This window comes from Periplaneta americana, chromosome 2 (assembly GCF_040183065.1).
Source record: "Periplaneta americana isolate PAMFEO1 chromosome 2, P.americana_PAMFEO1_priV1, whole genome shotgun sequence".
Taxonomy (NCBI): Eukaryota; Metazoa; Arthropoda; class Insecta; order Blattodea; family Blattidae; genus Periplaneta; species Periplaneta americana.
Window position 1 is genome coordinate 184,311,805 of NC_091118.1, and position 23,108 is coordinate 184,334,912.

At 34.5% G+C, this 23,108-nt stretch overlaps 1 protein-coding gene across 1 annotated transcript in view; it reads left to right on the forward strand.

The window, feature by feature from the left end:
* Positions 1 to 4,205: 4,205 nt before the first annotated feature.
* Positions 4,206 to 23,108, forward strand: part of LOC138694905 (protein Hook homolog 3-like) — a 210,678-nt gene continuing 191,775 nt past the window's right edge. The window contains exon 1 of the mRNA XM_069819089.1: positions 4,206 to 4,558. Within this exon, the coding sequence (XP_069675190.1) occupies positions 4,263 to 4,558 (296 nt within the window). The 5' untranslated portion in view covers positions 4,206 to 4,262. The remainder of the gene's footprint in view (positions 4,559 to 23,108) is intronic.

The following is a 23,108-nucleotide window of genomic DNA, read 5'->3' on the forward strand; positions in this document are numbered from 1 at the left end:
GTTGGGGAAAACTCGGTAAAAACTCAACCAGGTAATCAGCCCAAGTGGGAATCGAACCCACACTCGAGGGCAACTTCAAATCGGAAGCAAGCACCTCAGCCGACTGAGCTACGCCAGTGGTTCAAGATCTATTCAATGTAAAAAATTTCACTGTGGTGCTTCATTGGACCACAAACTACCAGGTATTTCAATACAGTAATTTTATAAAGTCTACAGTTTTTTTTCCTCGGATGGGCTGTTATTCTTAAAAAGGTATTTGGAAGTGCCATCTGGCCAAATTTTAAATATAAATGTGTTAATAAATCAGTGCCTGTATTAAAATGTTATTTCATTATGCAATTATCTGAAATACATATGATTATTTCTGAAATACAAATGTTTTCTTAAATACTTTTGATTTTTCTGATATACAAATGATGTATTCTGAAATATATCTGTAAAAGGTTTAGTATTATCTTTTCACAGAATATTACACTATACATTCCTGCAGTAATTCAGTTAAGCTTTGAGAGTCCATAATAATATAACATCTGTGAAAGTGTGTGTGTATTTTGGGCCCTTCTGTCTTAATAAAAATCCGAACGCGTCGAACGAATCCGTTTCAGTAAGTGAGCGTGTACCTTAAGAGGGACGGATAATTGTTTGCCCAACGCCCTCGAATACCTTGATGGGACTGCCACTCCGTGGCTGAGTAGCCCTCCCTGTTTTTCTACTTGGATAAAGTGTGGACATGCACAATTATTTCTCCCCATGCATAGAGTGGTCTATGATAATCCCGCCAAAATTCGAGCGCTACTTCCTAGTTTGTAAAAACAGGACCCGAGCATTTGGATGAGAGGGACTATAGTTTGAACATCACCACCCCATGGGCCCCTGTCCGTCCGATGAGCACCTGTATACATTTATACATTAATGTTAACGGAAGAAGATTGTGTGCTAGCAATGTTTCTTCCTATTGATGTGAGCAATGCATTATTATTATTATTATTATTATTATTATTATTATTATTATTATTATTGTCATCATTATCGAAAAATCCCGACTGCCTTTCTACATCACAATACTATCCCTTTTATTAATTTCAGAAGATGAATAGGAAAATTGTGATAATTGGAATGTATAAGAGAAATATTACTTACTTACTTACAAATGGCTTTTAAGGAACCCGAAGGTTCATTGCCGCCCTCACATAAGCCCGCCATCGGTCCCTATCCTATGCAAGATTAATCCAGTCTCTATCATCATATCCCACCTCCCTCAAATCCATTTTAATATTATCCTCCCATCTACGTCTCGGCCTCCCTAAAGGTCTTTTTCCCTCCGGTCTCCCAACTAACACTCTATATGCATTTCTGGATTCGCCCATACGTGCTACATGCCCTGCCCATCTCAAACGTCTGGATTTAATGTTCCTAATATGTCAGGTGAAGAATACAATGCGTGCAGTTCTGCGTTGTGTAACTTTCTCCATTCTCCTGTAACTCCATCCCGCTTAGCCCCAAATATTTTCCTAAGCACCTTATTCTCAAACACCCTTAACCTATGTTCCTCTCTCAGAGTGAGAGTCCAAGTTTCACAACCATACAGAACAACCGATAATATAACTGTTTTATAAATTCTAACTTTCAGATTTTTTGACAGCAGACTAGATGATAAAAGTTTCTCAACCGAATAATAACACGCATTTCCCATATTTATTCTGCGTTTAATTTCCTCCCGAGTGTCATTTATATTTGTTACTGTTGCTCCAAGATATTTGAATTTTTCCACCCCTTCGAAGGATAAATCTCCAATTTTTATATTTCCATTTCGTACAATATTCTGGTCACGAGACATAATCATATACTTTGTCTTTTCGGGATTTACTTCCAAACCGATCGCTTTACTTGCTTCAAGTAAAATTTCCGTGTTTTTCCTAATCGTTTGTGGATTTTCTCCTAACATATTCACGTCATCCGCATAGACAAGAAGCTGATGTGTATAAGAGAAATATACAGTAGCTATATCGTCGTTGTTCCTGCAATAACTCCTATGTGGAAAATATAACATTTTTCAGTAGGAAGAGAAAAAACACATTTATTCATTCTATGGTAGGCTACATAGGAGATTGTGAATTCTTACATTTTGGAAACAAAGAAATATAATTACATAGAGGAGATTTTATTATTTGCTGTATCATTATTTAAGTTATTTAATAGAACAAAAATCTGAAAATCGATAAATATGTCACATAGGAATTATTGCCCAGATATTTTGTATTCGACAGATAATGGAGAAAAAAATGAGAGTATAAGGGTACAGTGCATCAGTTATTCGTAGATTTCAAAAATGCATATGACTCGGTTAAGAGAGAAGTTTTATATGATATTCTTATTGAATTTGGTATTCCCAAGAAACTAGTTCGATTAATTAAAATGTGTCTCAGTGAAACGTACAGCAGAGTTCGTATAGGTCAGTTTCTGTCAGATGCGTTTCCAATTCACTGTGGGCTAAAGCAAGGAGATGCACTATCACTTTTACTTTTTAACTTTGCTCTAGAGTATGCCATTAGGAAAGTCCAGGATAACAGAGAGGGTTTGGAATTGAACGGGTTACATCAACTGCTTGTCTATGGGGATGACGTGAATATGTTAGGAGAAAATCCACAAACGATTAGGGAAAACACAGGAATTTTACTGGAAGCAAGTAAAGAGATAGGTTTGGAAGTAAATCCCTAAAAGACAAAGTATATGATTATGTCTCGTGACGGGAATATTGTACGAAATGGAAATATAAAAATTGTAAATTTATCTTTTGAAGAGGTGGAGAAGTTCAAATATCTGGGAGTAACAGTAACAAATATAAATGATACTCGGGAGGAAATTAAACACAGAATAAATATGGGAAATGCCTGTTATTATTCGGTTGAGAAACTTTTATCATCCAGTCTGCTGTCGAAAAATCTGAAAGTTAGAATTTATAAAACAGTTATATTACCGGTTGTTCTGTATGGTTGTGAAACTTGGACTCTCACTTTGAGAGAGGAACAGAGATTAAGGGTATTTGAGAATAAGGTGCTTAGGAAAATATTTGGGGCTAAGAGGGATGAAGTTACAGGAGAATGGAGAAAGTTACACAACACAGAACTGCACGCATTGTATTCTTGACCTGACATAATTAGGAACATTAAATACAGACGTTTGAGATGGGCAGGGCATGTAGCACATATGGGCGAATCCAGAAATGCATATAGAGTGTTAGTTGGGAGGCCGGAAAGAAAAAGACCTTTGGGTAGGCCGAGACGTAGATGGGAAGATAATATTAAAATGGATTTGAGGGAGGTGGGGCATGATGATAGAGAATGGATTAATTTTGCTCAGGATAGGGACCAATGGCGGGCTTATGTGAGGGAGGCAATGAACCTTCGGGTTCCTTAAAAGCCAGTAAGTAAGTAAGTAATTAAGTAAGTAAGTAAGGGAAGTAAGTAAGTAAGGAGTTATTGCAGGAACAACGACGATATGTAAATAAATATGTAAGAGAACATGGAAATTCTAAATATATGAAAGGAGAAGTAAACAGAGGTTCAACGTATATAATAAGCTACTTCTACAATTTCTAACATACGTTACTTCAATAGATTCGATAGGTACAGCTTTCACTCCAATGTCAGAGAATTTCACTGGTTAAAATTGCGCAGAATCGTAAATAAGGATGGCTACCTACCGAATTGGTGTTTTATTAATTAAACTGAAATAAAAATTATACAGATTTTTTCGGTCCTATATATTGTTCATACGTTCCTAACGTCATTGGGAAATTCGCCGTTCTACTGTTGAAAGAGGGACAATCATGGACTGTACAATTTTAATGTTTTATTTTTGACAGAAAGAGGTAATTTAGGAGACAGTGAAACATGAAATTATTTCACTTACAGACGAAGACCATGAATCACACGATATGTAGACATGACCTACTTCGATTACATGTTTACTTTGTTATGTAAATACTACTCATATAATTACATTTATTTCTCTCCATTTAAGAAAGTATTAAAAGTATTTTCACTGTTATATTTTTATCTGATAAATATAAATAAAATGAAACACACTAATAAGTTATGAAATAATTGATAATGATGAATTTCTGAATTAGCAATGCGAATAATTTGAACAATAACATTTTCATTGATTTATAGTATTGTTGAAAATTAATTCAAACAAAGAAAGAATATAACATAATAGACGATGGTGAACATTGGATTTGAAAAGTGAAAATAATTGAAATGTCTACTAGTTTACTCAAAGAACCCGAAGCACCCTGTCTCACCAAAGGTTGTGGCGACAATTCGAGAAATCAGCTCGGTGCAGAACAAGGAGCTCTTCGTTTTAAAAGATCAAACAAGATACCATCTTTCTTACCATGTCGGCGTCCTGGATTTAAAAGAACACCGAAAACTGAGATCATCTCAGCTACATACCTACATACAACTTCTGGTGGCGATACATTGAAGAAATATAAGAAGGCATCATCTTTGGGGGACCTGATTCCGAATCTTGGCGAGGAAAACAAAGAGAAAAGGTGAGAATGTAAAGCTTCTTAGATTAAGATAAACTTTTCAATAGAAATTCCTTGTAATTTAGATAATTTTTAAAAGTAGGCTACTTCGAGCATAGACTAAAGATTTTACAATGGGTAAATGATAAGCATACCACCACCCCCACAATATAGCACATTGTAAAGTTACTAGCATCACCTATAAAATGAAAGAACACACTTAAAAACACGATGTGAACACTGTGGTAGATCCATAGAAATTTAGTCCACAGTAAAATACTATTTTTATTGAAACTTCGATATCCTCCCACACCACACATAGGACTGATGTCTAATTTGCTGAAAGTGGGAGATGGAATAACTTACAAATGTGCACGCTGCACGTATTAAGTACGGTATATATTAATTATTCCATAAGGTATAACTGTTCATTGCCTTTTTTTCCTTTTACGGAGGAGGAACCCAAAGGCTTGTACTGCAGCCTGAGGCTTATTGTGCTTACCACTCCTGCTCTGTGAATGATTTTATCTCCGAACGGTCGCACTCTTGTACGGCAGCAGCTACGGATACTGTCTACAGCATGCTACACCGTGAATTTAACCGGCTTACTTTATTTATTTCCTGTATTGAAATAATGATTATGTGCCATGTTAATTTTAATTTCTTTTCATTTACGTAAATGATGAGGCATAATGGGCTAACACAAAAATATCTTCGTACACAATCCACGCTATATTCAAATTAGTTTGGAGTGATTTATTGAAGAATGTTATCAAGACTAATTTAGAAATATGTGTGTGTATCTAATGCTCTGGATTTAACAATGAAGTCATCATCCTTCTTGCTTCCCAATATTTTGATGGAAGGTCCACAAATGTCCTAAGATTTTCACAATTAGCCAGGTGCTCCATCTCCATGTTCTCTTCTCTGGTGCACAGTAAGCATTTAGGTGAATTCAGTACTCCAATACGATGGAGGTGTTTACTGAGGCAATCATGACCAGTAATCGATCTAAACATGGCCACGGCAGATTTTCGAGGTAGATCAGGAATTAGTTTTGGATCTTTGAATGATTCTTTCCATTTTGAATTTTGATGTTTTGCCTGTTCGCTGTAACTTATTCTTTTTATGACTAGCTTTATTGATTCATATGGGAGCTTGAAATTTGTTTTTAAGTTGATATAAGTTCCTTTCTTTGCTAACATATCTGCTTTCTCGTTACCGTTCAGTCCGCAGTGGGCCGGGATCCATTGGAAGACCACTTTTTTATTTAGCATTTGAATTTGTTTTACCATGCAATGAATTTCTTTTACTTTTTCCATTTTAGGGGATGTAGTTGAGCTGATGGACTGGATTGCAGCTTTGGAGTCAGACAGGATGACTATGTTTTTGCACTGGTTTAACCAAACAAATACATTTTGAAGTGATGTATAAATGGCTTCAACTTCGCCATCAAAATTTGTTGTGTACTTGCCAATATTTTTATAAAGAGAAAAGTATTGGCAAGTAGGCCTAGCTCCTGCTCCTTCATTTTGATCCATGAGAGATCCATCAGTGTAAATGTACAACCAGTCCTTTTGTGGATATTTTCTATTAATTGTTTGTAGGGCAATGGAAATATGTTAAATGAATTATCCTTGCGCCGAAAACGGATGATCCTTGGACCAAACGGTATTTTAATTATTTGAATACAATAGTAATTAAAAATGTTAAAGAAATATCAGGACGAAATTCAAATACAAACTTTATACCCGAATCCATACTTTCTGAAGTCTAAATTGCGATAGAAAAGCTGAAAAATTGCAAGTCTCTTGGTTTCCATCAAATTCCAGCAGAATTAATATAAGAGGGTGGAAGAGCAGCAACTGTAGTCATTACGGACGAAATCGCAACCGCTTGGGAAGAAACTTGCCTTAAAATCAATGTAGGCTACCATTTACGGGTTGTAGGCCCACTGGGTCGATCTGCACCAAACTTTGTTCGGTAATGCCATTGCACGTTAATAACCGACTGGTTCACATGAAAACCAAGCTTTTCTGTCCTCTATAGCAGCCATTTCGCCTCAACAATGAACAAATTTGTTTATATACACTGTTATGAGGCAATATTACCAACTACAGTGTTGCCACAACTAAACTTTTCGATTAATATTTAATATTAAATTGATATTAATAATTAATATTAGAGGAGAAAAAAAACAAAACATAAAAATTACTCTTTACGTAGATTAAACTTTTAGAGTTTCTCTTTCCATTGGTAGGCCTACTATTTCCATATACAGTACCTCAAATGCATAGAACATAAATTACATGTTCGAAACCGGAAAAGTCTTTTGTGGGATCTCTGTATAATTCGATGATGTTTGGGCAAAGGGAGATAATTCATAAAATGAGTTTTGAGATAAATTAAAATTAAACTTAGAACCCCTAATGCAAGTAATTTCCTACACAAATAAACACATCAAATACTAGTATTCGTGGTTTTTTGTACACTCACAGGTAGGATTTAACTTGGGGTAAAGTCTTTACCCGAACACCGTCGAATTCTTACATATCGCCAATGGAAAGCTGTGTCTACCCCTACGAGAATTTATGTGTAATATTTGCAACATTTTATTTTGTCTTGTAGTTTGCCTAACTTGAGTGGTTACAGAAAATGTTGTAAATTGCCTATCACATTTTGCTGGAGGTATCAGCTTGTGTTGTCCGTGACGCTACGACTTGTTCCGTCCCTAATTGTGACACATTGCTTGATAAGCTTTCACCTTTGTTGTAGTTGGATTTTGACCTGCCTTCCGTTTCTTTCAGCAGCATAGCTAAAATTATGACATTGTTTTGAGGTCAAGAACGCAATTTATCTACATATCCCCTGCAGAGTTTTTCACAATTCCTTTATGGATTACGGTGAGAATTCTAGTTCCTACCGCCTCCATAATATCAGTATTCATCTATATGACGTACACGACCTTCTTTTCGCGTTTCCATTACGTCTATTTTATGAAAAACTGTGAGATAGCAAACCAGTATATAATTATTAGTCATGGTCTTTTGTATGTACGCTGGAGTAATAGAAGTCCTTCGGCATTCAGATCGTAGTTGAGCCATTAAGCGCACAACCACCTGAAGGTAGATTTTTCAGTGCAAGATACCTACACCACAGATACCCTTTAAAATCAATGCAATAGACACAGCATAGTCTCTTAATTCTACCCACGCTTGTCTTCTCTTGTCTTTTTTAAGAAGTCTCAAAGTGACTAGTTTTTTTAACTGAAGTACTTTCTTCAGGGAATACACTTTTTATGTTACTTTCGTTTTTTTCTTCACATTAATTTGTTAAAATATTAATAGAGCAGATAAAAACAGCTTCACAATACCAAGACACAATACACAAACAATAAAACTGTAGCAACTGACTGGTAAACTAATAATATCAGTAAATATGTTATTAGTCCATGTATTGTGGGTCCGTATCACCACGGCATGGCGCGTCCTCAGGTTGCGGATCGAGGAGACGACCTCCAGATATGTAGGGTAGCTGTGAATATATTGAATAAGCAGTCGCGGACAGCCGATGAGAGGTGGTCCTCCAGCTTGGGGGTTGAGCGAAGGGCTAACAACCCATCACCGTAAAAAACAGCTTGTTACGAAACCTTCAAATAAACCTCGGAGCTTTTATCATCCAATCTGCTGTCAAAAATTCTGAAAAGTTAGAATTTATCAAACAGTTATATTACCGGTTGTTCTTTATGGTTGTGAAACTTGGACTCTCACTTTGAGAGAGGAACATAGGTTAAGGGTGTTCGAGAATAAGGTGCTTAGGAAAATATTTGGGGCTAAGAGGGACGAAGTTACAGGAGAAAGTTACACAACACAAAACTGCACGCATTGTATTCTTCACCTGATATAATTCGAAACATTAAATCCAGACGTTTGAGATGGGCAGGGCATGTAGCACGTATGGGCGAATCCAGAAATGCATATAGTGTGTTAGTTGGGAGGCCGAAGGCAAAAAGATCTTTGTGGAGACCGAGACGTAGATGGGAGGACAATATTAAAATGGATTTGAGGGAGGTGGGATATGATGATAGACACTGGATTGATCTTGCTCAGGATAGAGACTTATGGCGGGCTTATGTGAAGGCAGCAATGAACCTCCGGGTTCCTTAAAAGCCAACAAGTAAGTAAATATGTTATTAGTTTGTAATAATCTTTATGAACGTTAATTTGGTTAACTAAATATTTTTTCAATATATTATTAAGAAATATTGTTAGTAAGCTTTATGAAGAGACCTCCACGTCATAAAGAGCCAAACTTCACTCTGTTATTTGTTTGATTTCTTATGGCAACCTTACGTTGCTGTTAAATTTAATCCATTACTATATCTACAGTTCGTGGCAGTAATTGTATTTGTAGTTGTGTATATATCCCTCACTCTTTCTCTTCTAATTTCTTTCTCTTCTAATTTCACAAAGAACTTGCTAATTTCTTAGATAACCCTGTAATATGATAATAGGGAAAAATAAATACACTGTACTGTACTTCATTCTTCCTATACACGATTATATGCAACATTGTCAACACATTCTAACAGATTAATCAACCAGATTCCTCGGAACCTGCCCCCTGCACAGCCTGGTCGTCGCCTCAAGAGGAAAAGACACACTGATTTGTTGATGCTTTGAGGAACGTTAATGGACGTCACCCTCGCCACAAGTCTCATATTGTTGTAATGTTAATTATTTAAGCACAAATTGATAGTACCAATGTACAAAAATTTTCAAATAAATAAATAAATAAAAATACACTGTAAATTCACAGGACTAACGGCTTCGAAGCTGAGTACCTGAATTGCACTGGTAGCGACATAAAACATGGGGACATGAGATTAGTTACTCTGCCTGCCATTATAAGTTCACATTAAATAAAGTCCCCAATTTAAAAAATATATATAAAATAAAACCATCTGCCCTTCAGTAAGAATGACCACAAGGATCCAGAAAACAAATACATATATAAAAGTTTACAATGAAACACTGAAAATACGAGTAGGCCTACATACAATAAATTTCAAGAGAGAATTAAAGTGAAGGTGAAATCATATTACTTGAAATAGAGATGAAACTGCAAAATTTGAATTGAATCCTTCAAAATTTCTCTAAGGATTTCCTCGACATTGTAAAATGTGAATCCCTTTGATTTTAAAAGGTTATAGGTATATTTGGAGATGGCACCACGAACTCCAAGAAGAAGTCCGTGTACTGACCAATGATTAGCCATGATGTTATACTGCTTGCTAAAATAAGGAATGCAAAGTTCAACATCAGTTAGTTTTGGCTGTTGTGCATCTCTTTCAAACCTGACAATCGGGTTTAGTATTGTTCCTGTGTTGTTTTTTCTATCAATGACAACAATATCTGCTCGTCTTGTTGAATCATCTTCCGAGATACAATGCATTTCTTCATGGACTTCTAATCCTTGTTATCTTAGGATATCAGCAAGTATTGTCCTTACCCTGTGATGGCGATTATTCCGCAGTAACTCAGTCTTTCGGTAGAAACCCTAGATCATATATGTAACAGATAGCTCATCGCTATGTTAAAATCGGCAGCACTTTGAAGAGAACAACCGCCAGGATCGCCACCCGTCTGCTGTAAACGAATACGAGATGGCAGTCGCTAATGCAGTTCAAATGGGAATTATGACGTGACTCCTTATTTAATAACTAGATGGCAGCGTAGTAAACCTGACAAAAGTTAACCTCAAAGCCTATAAGGCCGACCTATCTGGGTATATATGATCTAGGGTAGAAACCGAACACTTACTTACGACTTTTAAGGAATCCGGAGGTTCATTGCCGCCCTCACATAAGCCCGCCATTGGTCTCTATCCTGTGCAAGATTAATCCAGTCTCTATCATCATACCCCACCTCCCTCAAATCCATTTTAATATTAGTTGTAGCAGTAATTATGCCCTTCCTTATGTCCATGATTAATTACTCCTTTATTACATGTTCGTATTTTACATATTACATTTATCATCGTATTCATCATCATACACAATCTCGCTCTCGCGCTTGTGGAATACCCTACCCAGTGACATCAGAGACTGTCGGAATTTAGTAGTGTTCAAAAGCAAACTTATTAAGCATTTTCTTACTGCGTAGAGTAGGATTAATTTTTACTTAACTAATAAAAAAATGTTTCTCTCTTCTTAACTTTTACAATGAAGTGTCTAGCTTTTATTAATCAGTTAATCTTTTAGTACTTTGATTTTGATTGTATTTGTAAATTTAATATTAATTGTAATTATAATTGTAATTGTATTCTTAATATTGTAGTTGTAATCCCCTGGTAAAGGGGAAGAGAAGGCCTGATGGCCTTATCTCTACCAAGTTAGATAGATAGATAGATAGATAGATAGATAGATAGATAGATAGATAGATAGATAGATAGATAGATAGATAGATAGATAGATAGATAGATAGATAGATAGATAGATAGATAGATAGATAGATAGATAGATAGATAGATAGATAGATAGATAGATAGATAGATAGATAGATAGATAGATAGATAGATAGATAGATAGATAGATAGATAGATAGATAGATAGATAGATAGATAGATAGATAGATAGATAGATAGATAGATAGATAGATAGATAGATAGATAGATAGATAGATAGATAGATAGATAGATAGATAGATAGATAGATAGATAGATAGATAGATAGATAGATAGATAGATAGATAGATAGATAGATAGATAGATAGATAGATAGATAGATAGATAGATAGATAGATAGATAGATAGATAGATAGATAGATAGATAGATAGATAGATAGATAGATAGATAGATAGATAGATAGATAGATAGATAGATAGATAGATAGATAGATAGATAGATAGATAGATAGATAGATAGATAGATAGATAGATAGATAGATAGATAGATAGATAGATAGATAGATAGATAGATAGATAGATAGATAGATAGATAGATAGATAGATAGATAGATAGATAGATAGATAGATAGATAGATAGATAGATAGATAGATAGATAGATAGATAGATATAGATAGATAGATAGATAGATAGATAGATAGATAGATAGATAGATAGATAGATAGATAGATAGATAGATAGATAGATAGATAGATAGATAGATAGATAGATAGATAGATAGATAGATAGATAGATAGATAGATAGATAGATAGATAGATAGATAGATAGATAGATAGATAGATAGATAGATAGATAGATAGATAGATAGATAGATAGATAGATAGATAGATAGATAGATAGATAGATAGATAGATAGATAGATAGATAGATAGATAGATAGATAGATAGATAGATAGATAGATAGATAGATAGATAGATAGATAGATAGATAGATAGATAGATAGATAGATAGATAGATAGATAGATAGATAGATAGATAGATAGATAGATAGATAGATAGATAGATAGATAGATAGATAGATAGATAGATAGATAGATAGATAGATAGATAGATAGATAGATAGATAGATAGATAGATAGATAGATAGATAGATAGATAGATAGATAGATAGATAGATAGATAGATAGATAGATAGATAGATAGATAGATAGATAGATAGATAGATAGATAGATAGATAGATAGATAGATAGATAGATAGATAGATAGATAGATAAATTTTCCCGGGACAATTCGCAAACCGGCCGGGACACCCAGACAGGACATTTAAACCGGGACGTACGGCCAGCCTAAGTATGTAGTATGCGTAGGAAGCGATAGGCTCTATATGCCTTGCAACTACTGATCCGTATTGAAGCACGAAGTGCCGCCTAAAATGCTCCTAAATCCTGAACGAAATGTGGGCAGTACTACTGAGCGCGTCAATGCGTCTCCCCAAGGAGACGATCCAGGAACTTGAGGCTAGCACACGCGGTGCATGGAGGCCGTCATTGTCACCAAGGGTGGTAACACCCAATAATAGGACGACATAAGTGCACAGTGACATCACGACACGTTTCAGTGGTATAATCGCGTGTTAAGAGCCAAATATCTGTATGTAAAGCATTCCTTGAAATTACAGAATGTTGTAGCTTTAAAGAAAACTGCAAGCAAAGAAAATGTTTATTTTCAATCTCCTTCCCCCTACAAGAATGTTATGGAAACCAGTTCTTCACTAAATCTTCCAAGAAGGTGTTGAACAGGGTAAGTCGTAAAGGGCATCCTTGTACTCCTCTCCGTATTTCACTTCCCACTAACATTTCTTTTCCTATTCTGACTTTGACTCATTGTTTGATATAAAGATTACTGAATAACTTCCTCTATTTCCAATCCTCACCAATTTTTTTCGGAATCCCCATGAATTTGTTTCAATCCACTCTGTCAAGAGCCTTTTTTCAAGTACACAAATACTACATTAATTTCTTATTTTTCTCTACGTATCTTTTTGATTGTTCACAGCAGTCCAATTGCATCTCTTGTACCTTCTCTCTTTCTGATATACAGGACTCCTACAAAAGACCTTTCCGATTTCGAACACATGTAATTTACGTTCTGTGAATCTGAGGTGCATGGAAAGAGAAACTCAAAACGTTTAATTGTGGCAACATTGTAGGGTAGAAATTCTCATCAGCGTGTTCAACTCATTTGGAAGATAGTTGTTACCTTTCAAACTACGTTATTATACATTGTTATTGTCCTTCATCCATTCCATATCCTTCATTTTCTTCAAACAGCTGTTGTTTCAGTGCTTCTTTTGTTTCTGGCTAAGTGGAAGAGAAGGCCTGATGGTCTTAACTTCGCCAGAATAAATAAATAAATAAGTAAATAAATAAATAATAATAATTTATTATTATTATTATTATTATTATTATTATTATTATTATTATTATTATGCATGAATAATTATTCACCGAATTTAAAGATACAGAAACTGTAGGCCTATAAATTATAAGAAGATAATTTTTTAATATCACTGATTGAAAGTAACTCTTGCCTTAGTTACGGATTAATGATGCCACCGCCACCACCACCACCACCACCACCACCACCAATAATAATAATAATAATAATAATAATAATAATAATAATAATAATAATAATAATAAAAATAATAATAATGCTTTTTGACTTCTTGCAGCAGTTAAACCTACAGATTAAATTAAATAGTTGACATATTAATACTTTTATTAACCGTGGTTATGATTATGAATATTTACATTCAGAGTTCCTATGGAAATGATGAAAGCCTGACAGCCAAGGTTGCTGGATATCCCAATTTAGACGGGACTCTCCCAATTTCCTGGTTGAATCCCTATTAAAGCGAGTCGGGATTGATCAAATCCCGATTTTACAGATATTAGCCTAGATAATATTTAAACAAATTAGTCCGCATTTCCTGTTATCCGATATTTTTATTTATATAACTAGCCGTACCCGTGCGCTCCGCTGCACCCGTTAGAAATAAATATAAAGTAATTACATAATTAAAATAGGACATTTGATCCAGGGAACATTCGTGTTTGATAGAAGGATAAATCGTTTAATATGTTACTTAATTTAAATTGCATCCAAATAATTAAAATGGACCATTTTGGTCCAGAGACCACTCATTGGTGCAATGACAATTCCTTTAACATGTTTCTAATTTTTATTACATGCAACCACAGTTTAATGAACATTGACATCATTTAGATTTAATGTGTATACTTTATTTTACTTGTTATAGGTTTCCATTGAATTATGGTAATAACTTAATTTTAACCCTTGTTTTCTACGTATTCAGTAAATGGCGTTTGGCCCACTATGGATCTGAACCCTTTAAATAAATTATATTATATAATATTACATTACATATATTATATTATATTATATTATATTATATTATATTATATTATATTATATTATATTATATTATATTATATTATATTATATTATATTATATTATATTATATTATATTATATTATATCAGAAGTTACTGTAATAACATTATAGCATTTTGTCCATCTAGGGAAACTACACTTTCCAATGAAATAATAATTAATTATACAAATCGGTTAATTTAGCTTTCGATATTACTTCATACAAACACAGAAACATTCTCTGTAGGCTATCTTTCATAGCTTTCGATTGTTGCTGTCCAAGGCCCGTTATAGACGAAGTCATTTGTTTTTTATTTCATTATGCGGCCTTAGATGGCAGTTATTTTAATTTTAAAACTCATTTATCTCATTAAATATCAGTCCTATCAAAATTTTTCAGTGAATAAAACTTATCGCAAATTACTTTTAAAGGAACTTTTGTTATGTAACATTTTTCACAAAAATCAATAATAAGCGAGATATTTCGATTTATTTAATTCAGGTTCCCTTATAACCCCCCTTTTAAATAATGTATTTTGAATGCCATATAGCCTAAAATCTAAGTTACAATGAAAACAATTTATATTCCAATTTTCATCGAAATCCGTTCATTCATTATTGCGTGAAAAGGTAACAAACATACAGACAGACAAACAAAAATTTAAAAAAAAGTGATTTTCGGTTTCAGGGTGGTTAATTATATATGTTAGGACTAATTTTTTTTGGAAAATCGAAAATTACCAGAAACATTTCGGGTACAGATTTATTATTAGTATAGATGACTCAAACGGTAACATTGTGAACATAGAGGAAACCCGCGGATATTTAGTAAGTCTATGAGGTAGCCCAGCTAATTGCCGTAAGGCAACTAAACTCGCAGGATAATACTTCCCCTAGTTCTACCGTATTGTTGAATAATCCGTTGCGGTACCTAGTCGCTACTCTCGAAATTAATAAACACTGTGTATTTTCAAGTGCGTTGAGTGCCAAAAAAGATAGTTTTGATATCATATTTTACACTAATAACAGACATATTATACAATTGCTGCGTTTTATAGTTTAGTGAACTATATTTAAACACGGAACATTAAATCCAGACGTTTGAGATGGGCAGGGCATGTAGCACGTATGGGCGAATCCAGAAATGCATATAGAGTGTTAGTTGGGAGGCCGGAAGGAAAAAGACCTTTGGGGAGGCCGAGACGTAGATGGGAAGATAATATTAAAATGGATTTGAGGGAGGTGGATATGATGATAGAGACTGGATTAATCTTGCTCAGGATAGGGACCAATGGCGGGCTTATGCGAGGGCGGCAATGAACCTCCGGGTTCCTCGTAAGTATGTAAGTATGTTTAAACATGGATTCATCGTCAGATAGTGAAACTGCTGCAGTACCGGTTCCGAAAAAAAAAAGTTGAAAAGTTAATTTAGTAGCAAATGGTTAAAACATATACGTGTTAATAAAAGGAAAAGCGATTATAGTGTTCACTGTGCTGTGTGTCCCTTGTATATTAGTGTTTCTCACGGAGGCGAATATTTGTAATGTACGCTACAACGATCACATTCACCTTCTTTCGATAAATTATCTAGGCTCAGGTTATACGAGAGGAGAAAGTTACATTCTCTTTCTCTCTTATACCGAATTTTGCACATCTCTGCCCCCTATTACTTATTTGTTCGATTCCACAATCTTTCTCGCTATCATAACTTAAATACTCGGTCACAACACGATATCACGCTAGAAATTCCATTTCACACATCATCTCTGCATTCCTCATCTTTCACTGTTGCTACTTCTCGTCACTGGAATTCTCTGCCGCTGAAGTCAAGGGCTGCCAACTTTGATTTGTTTTGAATATAAATTAGAAGAATATCTTATGATGAGTTGCCAGACCTAATGCAAATATTTAATGCAATGTATTTCACTATATTTATTTTTTATTTATTTTTTTTAATGTGTACACTTAATTCAATCGTAGTTTTAATGTTATTATGTAAATAGTATTTTCTTCTAATTTAATGCTCATAACTTATGTTTACCGCAGCGTTCATTTTTTTGTATTCTTTATTCAAATCTCTGTTTATAACTTTATTATGTAAATCGTGTTCATTTAACACCTAATACCTACATGTATTCCACTATAAATACTCTTATTATTATTGTTATTATTATTATTATTATTATTATTATTATTATTATTATTATTATTATCTACATTTTATTCAATTGTCTGTTTCTGGTTTAATTATGTGAATTCTACTTGCTTGCAATTTAATACCAATATGTATTCCAATGTGTTTATTATTGTTCTATCGTGTACATTTTATTAAATTATCGGCTTCTGATTTCATGTATTTGATTCTAACAACATTAATATGTATTCCATTAGATTTATTTTTATTTTATTAGGTAAATTGTTGTTTAACTGCCTCTTTTGATATCAGTATGTAAATTGTATCTTAGACCTATGTAATTGCTTAAATCCGATTCAGTGCATGTTGAACTATGTAAGCAAGTTTTAATCCTAGTTGACTGTAAGAGAAGGACCTACGGCCTTAACTCTGCTAGGTTAAATAAAGCCATTATTATTATTATTATTATTATTATTATTATTATTATTATTATTATTATTATTATTATTATTATTATTATTATTATTATTACATTAAACAGCACGCGAACACTACTTTGCAAAAAACGACTATAAATCTTATGATAAAATGTTGGTAAGTCTAATGTCTTAAGTTAGTTTCTGATATCCCGATTTCCCTCGCAGAAAACCTAGATACTCTACTGACAGCAGACACATGGTATTAAAGGAAAGGAAGTATTGTTCCTTTAAACAAAAACATTCAGCTTTCGGATACGCAATACACGTATTCAAATAGCAGTCTCGAAATCCTGCGCGTTTTCTTCCAAACAAATGACGGCTTTCCGCTGCTTCAATTTTATTTATTTATTTATTTATTTATTTATTTATTTATTTTTCTAATAATTGTAACATAAATTATAAAATATACAGAGAAACTTTAGCTCGCCCCTGAAAGAGTAGAACTCGTGCTCAGGGGCGGATTCCTGAATTGAAATTAATAATTATACTATACAATTTGTAATTATAGATATAAATTTAAATTTACAATTTTTCAATTTTTATAAAATCCATACATAACTTTTTAAATTTAATACCAGAACTATTAGAATTGGCAAGATTAGGATATTTAAATATAAATTTGTTATATATTCTTGGGCCTAAATTACTACTATGATTAAATACTGTAACAGTGTTGCATTTTGGTTCAAACAATCTTAAAGAATTCATACCTTTTGTTTCATAACTATGAGAATACAATTCAAAATTATTTCGATTTTTATGTATGAATTTTATTAATACAATATAATAAATTTGTCTTACGTTAAGTACATTGAAGTCTATAAACAAATTTTGAGATGGAAAATCAATAGGTTTATGAAGACATATTTTAATTATTTTCTTCTGTAATAAATAAAGTGGATTAAAATTGGATTTAAATGAGCTACCCCATCCTGTAATTCCATACATAATTACCGATTGAAATAAAGTTAAATATATTGTACGTAATAAACTTATTGACAAGTAATTCCTCAATAAAACAAAATAATATACTATTTTACGTAATTTATTACAAAGGTAATTAATGTGTTGGTTCCATTTTAAATGATTATCGAAAATTATGCCTAAATACTTAACTTCAGAGGACTCTTTAATAATCGGACATTTACACTGTATAAGACAACAATAAGAATTATGTAATTTAATACTTAATATAGATGTAGGAGGTTTGTTACATTTTTCAGATAATGAGAATGGAATAATGATGGTTTTATTTTCGTTGATAGAAAGATAATTTATGTCAAATCATTTTTTTTATTAATTCAAGTCCATTATTTGAATTATTATATGCATCATGCCAGGTTTTTCCACCAAAAAGTAAAACTGTGTCATCTGCATAAGAATAGTGAACACCATTGCATTGTTGTAAGTTAATTTTTAATAAGTCATTAATATACATACTAGGTTCAAAAAGTTCCCGGAATTTGCTAGCATCATAGAAACAACGTACCTTAAACACTATTCTACAGCATTCCCTTCAAAATAGTTGCCTTCCGCAACAACACACTTTTGCCAACGCGTGTAGAGTTCCTGGAAGCAGGCCTGGAAGCCATTTTGTGAAACCCGTCTTAGTGCTCTCGTCGCGTTTGCGATAACCTCTTCAGCATTGAATCTCCGTCCTTTCAGATGACTTTTCAGACGGGGAAACAGAAAGTAATCAGGTGGTGAGAGATCAGGAGAGTATGGTGGGTGATCCAAAGCAGTTATGTTGTGCCTGGCAAGAAAATTCTTTACAATAATTGCGCGATGAGCAGGTGCATTGTCATGCATAAGGAACCAGTTGTTTTCTACCCACTTTTCTGGACGTTTCCTTCTCACTGCGTCCCAGAGGCGACGGAGGGTTTCTACGTACAATTCTTTCGTTACAGTACGACCTTCTGGAATGAACTCATGGTGCATGAGACCCTGAGAGTCGAAGAAAACTTCCAACATAACTTTGCTTTAAGTGTGCTTAAATGCGACAGGTTCATGTCAGTAGATTTACTGGCATGTGAAAGAACTCCTGCGGGACAAAATTCCGGCACATCCGGCGATGCTGATATAACCTCTGCAGTTGCGAGCGTCGTTAAATAAAACATAACATTTAAAATAACTTTGCCTTTGGAAGTGTCCCTAGGAAATTTTTGCTTCCGAGGAGATGTTTTCGATTTCCACTCAGATGACTGTCGTTTAGGGACTGGGTCGTACAAGTAGCACCAGTTTCATTTTGTTTAAGAAATCACCATCTTCATCAGCCATACTGATCATGTCCCCAGCAAAACACAGAACTTGATGTTTGTACTTTGCTCTGTGGACATAATTACAAAATGCGACGAACAAACGAAACACTATGATAAACAATTGCCTACAACTCAAAACCAATAATTGCCATTATCAGCAAACTTTAAGGAAATGACATCATGAATGTTACCAACAAAACAAGTGTATAATATCCCTTGTTATATATTAATACGAAAAATGGTAGTAAAATTCCGGGAACTTTTTGAACCTAGTAGTATATTAAAAATAGAATAGGGCCTAGAACTGAAATTTGAGAACATATTTCTCACTTCTTCGCTACGGCGTGGTAGGGGCTCGGATAGAACCAGTTCCCGTTTCGCGGACGAGTAGCCTGATGAGCTCCAAGGGTCCGGAGCCCCAAACCCTTCCTGATCGGCCGACGCTGATAGGTGAGCCATTGTGCCTCTGCCCCTGATAGAGTCAGGACCCTAACAAGTAGGCCTGCGTAAAATATCTCGAACCCATGTTATATAACATTTTTTTTCTTCTCTACATATTATGAGGAATATATATAGGCCTATAATATTTCTCATATTATGAGGAATCTATACCCGAAGTTTTGAACACCATTTTCGATACACTCTCCATATCAACTGAAGGGAAGGTTGAGACTGTTGGTGGAATGCAGGAAGTAAAAGAGAGTACCCCGAGAACAACGCTGAGAACCGTATTCTTTATGACGCGTTTTCCTAATTTATTTAGGCATTTTAATTCAGAAACTTGGACTCTCACTTTGAGAGAGGAACATAAGTTAAGGCTGTTTGAGAATAAGGTGCTTAGGAAAATATTTGGGGCTAAGAGGGATGAAGTTACAGGAGAATGGAGAAAGTTACACAACGCAGAACTGCACGCGTTGTATTCTTCACCTGACATAATTAGGAACATTAAATCCAGACGTTTGAGATGGACAGGGCATGTAGCACGTATGGGCGAATCCATAAATGCATATAGAGTGTTAGTTGGGAGGCCGGAGGGAAAAAGACCTTTAGGGAGGCCGAGACGTAGATGGGAGGATAATATTAAAATGGATTTGAGGGAGGTGAGATATGATGATAGAGACTGGATTAATCTTGCTCAGGATAGGGACCAATGGCGGGCTTATGTGAGGGCGGCAATGAACCTCCAGGTTCCTTAAAAGCCAGTAAGTAAGTAAGTAAGTAAGTAAGTAAGTAAGTAAGTAAGTAAGTAAGTAAGTAAGTAAGTAAGTAAGTAAGTAAGTAAGTAAGTAAGTAAGTAAGTAAGTAAGTAAGTAAGTAAGTAAGTATTTTAATTCAGAATCGGAGAATATATTTCGACGGGCCAATTCAAAAGGGAAACAGCTCAAAATTTTAAAGTTTTGCGAAAGCTGCAATTTAAAGATCCATGTTTCTGTGAAAAATCCAATTACCAAACTCTAATTTGAATCTTACAGTATATATATATATATATATATATATATATATATATATATATAACATCATTAAAAGATTTTGGAGTAATTTCAATGATCCTTGGATTTTTCACAACAACATCAAGCTTTAAAACGCAGGTTTATCAAAATTTTAAAAATTTTTAGTTGTTTCTTTTTCGAACTGGCCTGTCGAATTGTACGCGAATTATTGCCAATTAATGTGGTGTGATCCGCGTGTATGACGCGGCTTGGTGAGTTCTAGTTTAGATTGTTTACATCGTATCACGAACTGCGACAAGAAACGGAAAAACACCAAAACACACCACAATAATATAACGTTACAAATGAGGAAATATTTTGTAACAATAAGAAAATGTATCCATTATCTGACCGGATATGACGTGAAGTGTACTGATACCGTGATCGGTGAAGCTTGTGTTGCGACTTAGGATTTGTCGTTCCGATAACGAGGTGAATTGAACACTTTAGGAGTTCAGTACGTAATGAACTAGTAGTTTAAGTAGCAATTAGTTTCTGACATGTAGTGTTCCTGGGCATAAACTGCAGGGAAACATAAATTTAATTGTTCTCCTTTTGTTTTTTCGTCATATAATAGGCCTATATACTGTAACGTCATCAGTGCTAAATTGCAGATTAGTCAGCTGATATAAGGAACTGGATTATCCTCGGTACGAAACGGAGTCTTCTAGTTCGACTGAGAGGAAAAATAATACACTCTAATTGAAACACAATAGTAATATACGTTACAAGAGCGGTATGTTGACGTTTTCATGGTCGAGGAAAAGATTGAAAAAGCGAAACGTAGTTGAGCTTTTTTAATTTCCGAGAACATGAAAACAAACATACCCTTCGTGTATCGTACATTATTTTATGCGAAGATCGTTTATTACATACCTGAAAGACGAATTTCTAATTAGTTGCAATGAAATCTCCATCTTGGTTTCTGTTTAATGACGGCAACTTCGGAACACCAAAATATCTTTCTTCAACATTGTTGCTATAAAATGTTTTCTGTGTTTACTATACTCCAGCAGGCCGTGATATACGTCTGTCTTTTTTTCCCCCAGTCTATAAATGCGAACTTAAAACAAACGGTAAGGTTATGTAATGATTTATTTTTCATTTTAATATTTTAACAATATTATTTATATAACATATTGCAGTAATAACATCGGCATCTGGAATCTTGTTGATTTTTTCACGGCTTCCTTAATGTTACTTGTATCAGGAATGCAATAAGTTTCATGGAGTAGTAGACTTTACTTAATTTTTGCAAATATTTAAAAACAATAATTAACATTGCAATTTAGGTGAAATTGCAGTGGTAAGTTTCCAATTTATAATTATTACTATGTTAAACGTCTCTAAAAATAATATGTTAAAAGCCTAAAGCAGTAAAATGAATGTCGCGCTTAAGCGGTAAGAAGAGGGAAATTGTTATGTGTGTTACGTTGGGAATACTGAATGTGGTACGGTATTTCACACTTACCGCGTATTGGTTCTGTGCGGAAAACAAGCAAATACGCACTATCTCGCACAAAAAAATGTTGGGAGTAGCTATATACGTCATTCTAGTTCGGCCATGCATGAAATACCATGCAAAGTGCACATATACAGGGTGGCACACGAAATGTCATACCATTTATTTTACACATAACACGTATTGATTTGTATTAAAGCTTTACAAAATTATACAGAATTAATAATTAGGAGTTGGAATTTTATCTCTAATGCAGAACAAGTTCCATATGACCGCCGTTTTGCCTTACAACCTCTTGCAAACGAACCCTTACATTCATAACCACTTTTCGACACAAGTCTTCAGATAGTGCACGGCACAACTCCAGTAGAAGGACTCTGAGCTGTACCACATTTTCTGGCCTCCTTTGGTACACTTTCTCTTTTAGGAATCCCCATAAAAAGAAATCGCACGGATTAATGTCCGGGCTATGAGGCGGCCACATTTTGCCGCATCATGTCGATGTGACATCACACGAAGATCAAACATCTCGTGCAGGTAATCCAGAACGGTGTTTGCAGTGTGTGGACGGACTCCATCCTGCATGAACCACTGAGTTTCCATAGGGAGACCTTTGCCATGAGATGGGGGATAAAACTGCTTTCCAACATGGTTTTGTATCGAACTCGGTTGACAGTTTCATCGAAGAAAATTGGACCGATGATTCCGTGGCTCGAAATTGCGGCCCATACAGAAACTTTTGCCCCAAACATTTCTTTTTCATGCAGAATGCAAGGAGGTTCCCTCGCCCAGAATCGAACGTTTTGTTTATTCACAACACAGAACAACTTTCACCTTGTGTTCACCCGTTGTCCGCCATTTCAAAAATTGATGTTTGTGCTCGTAG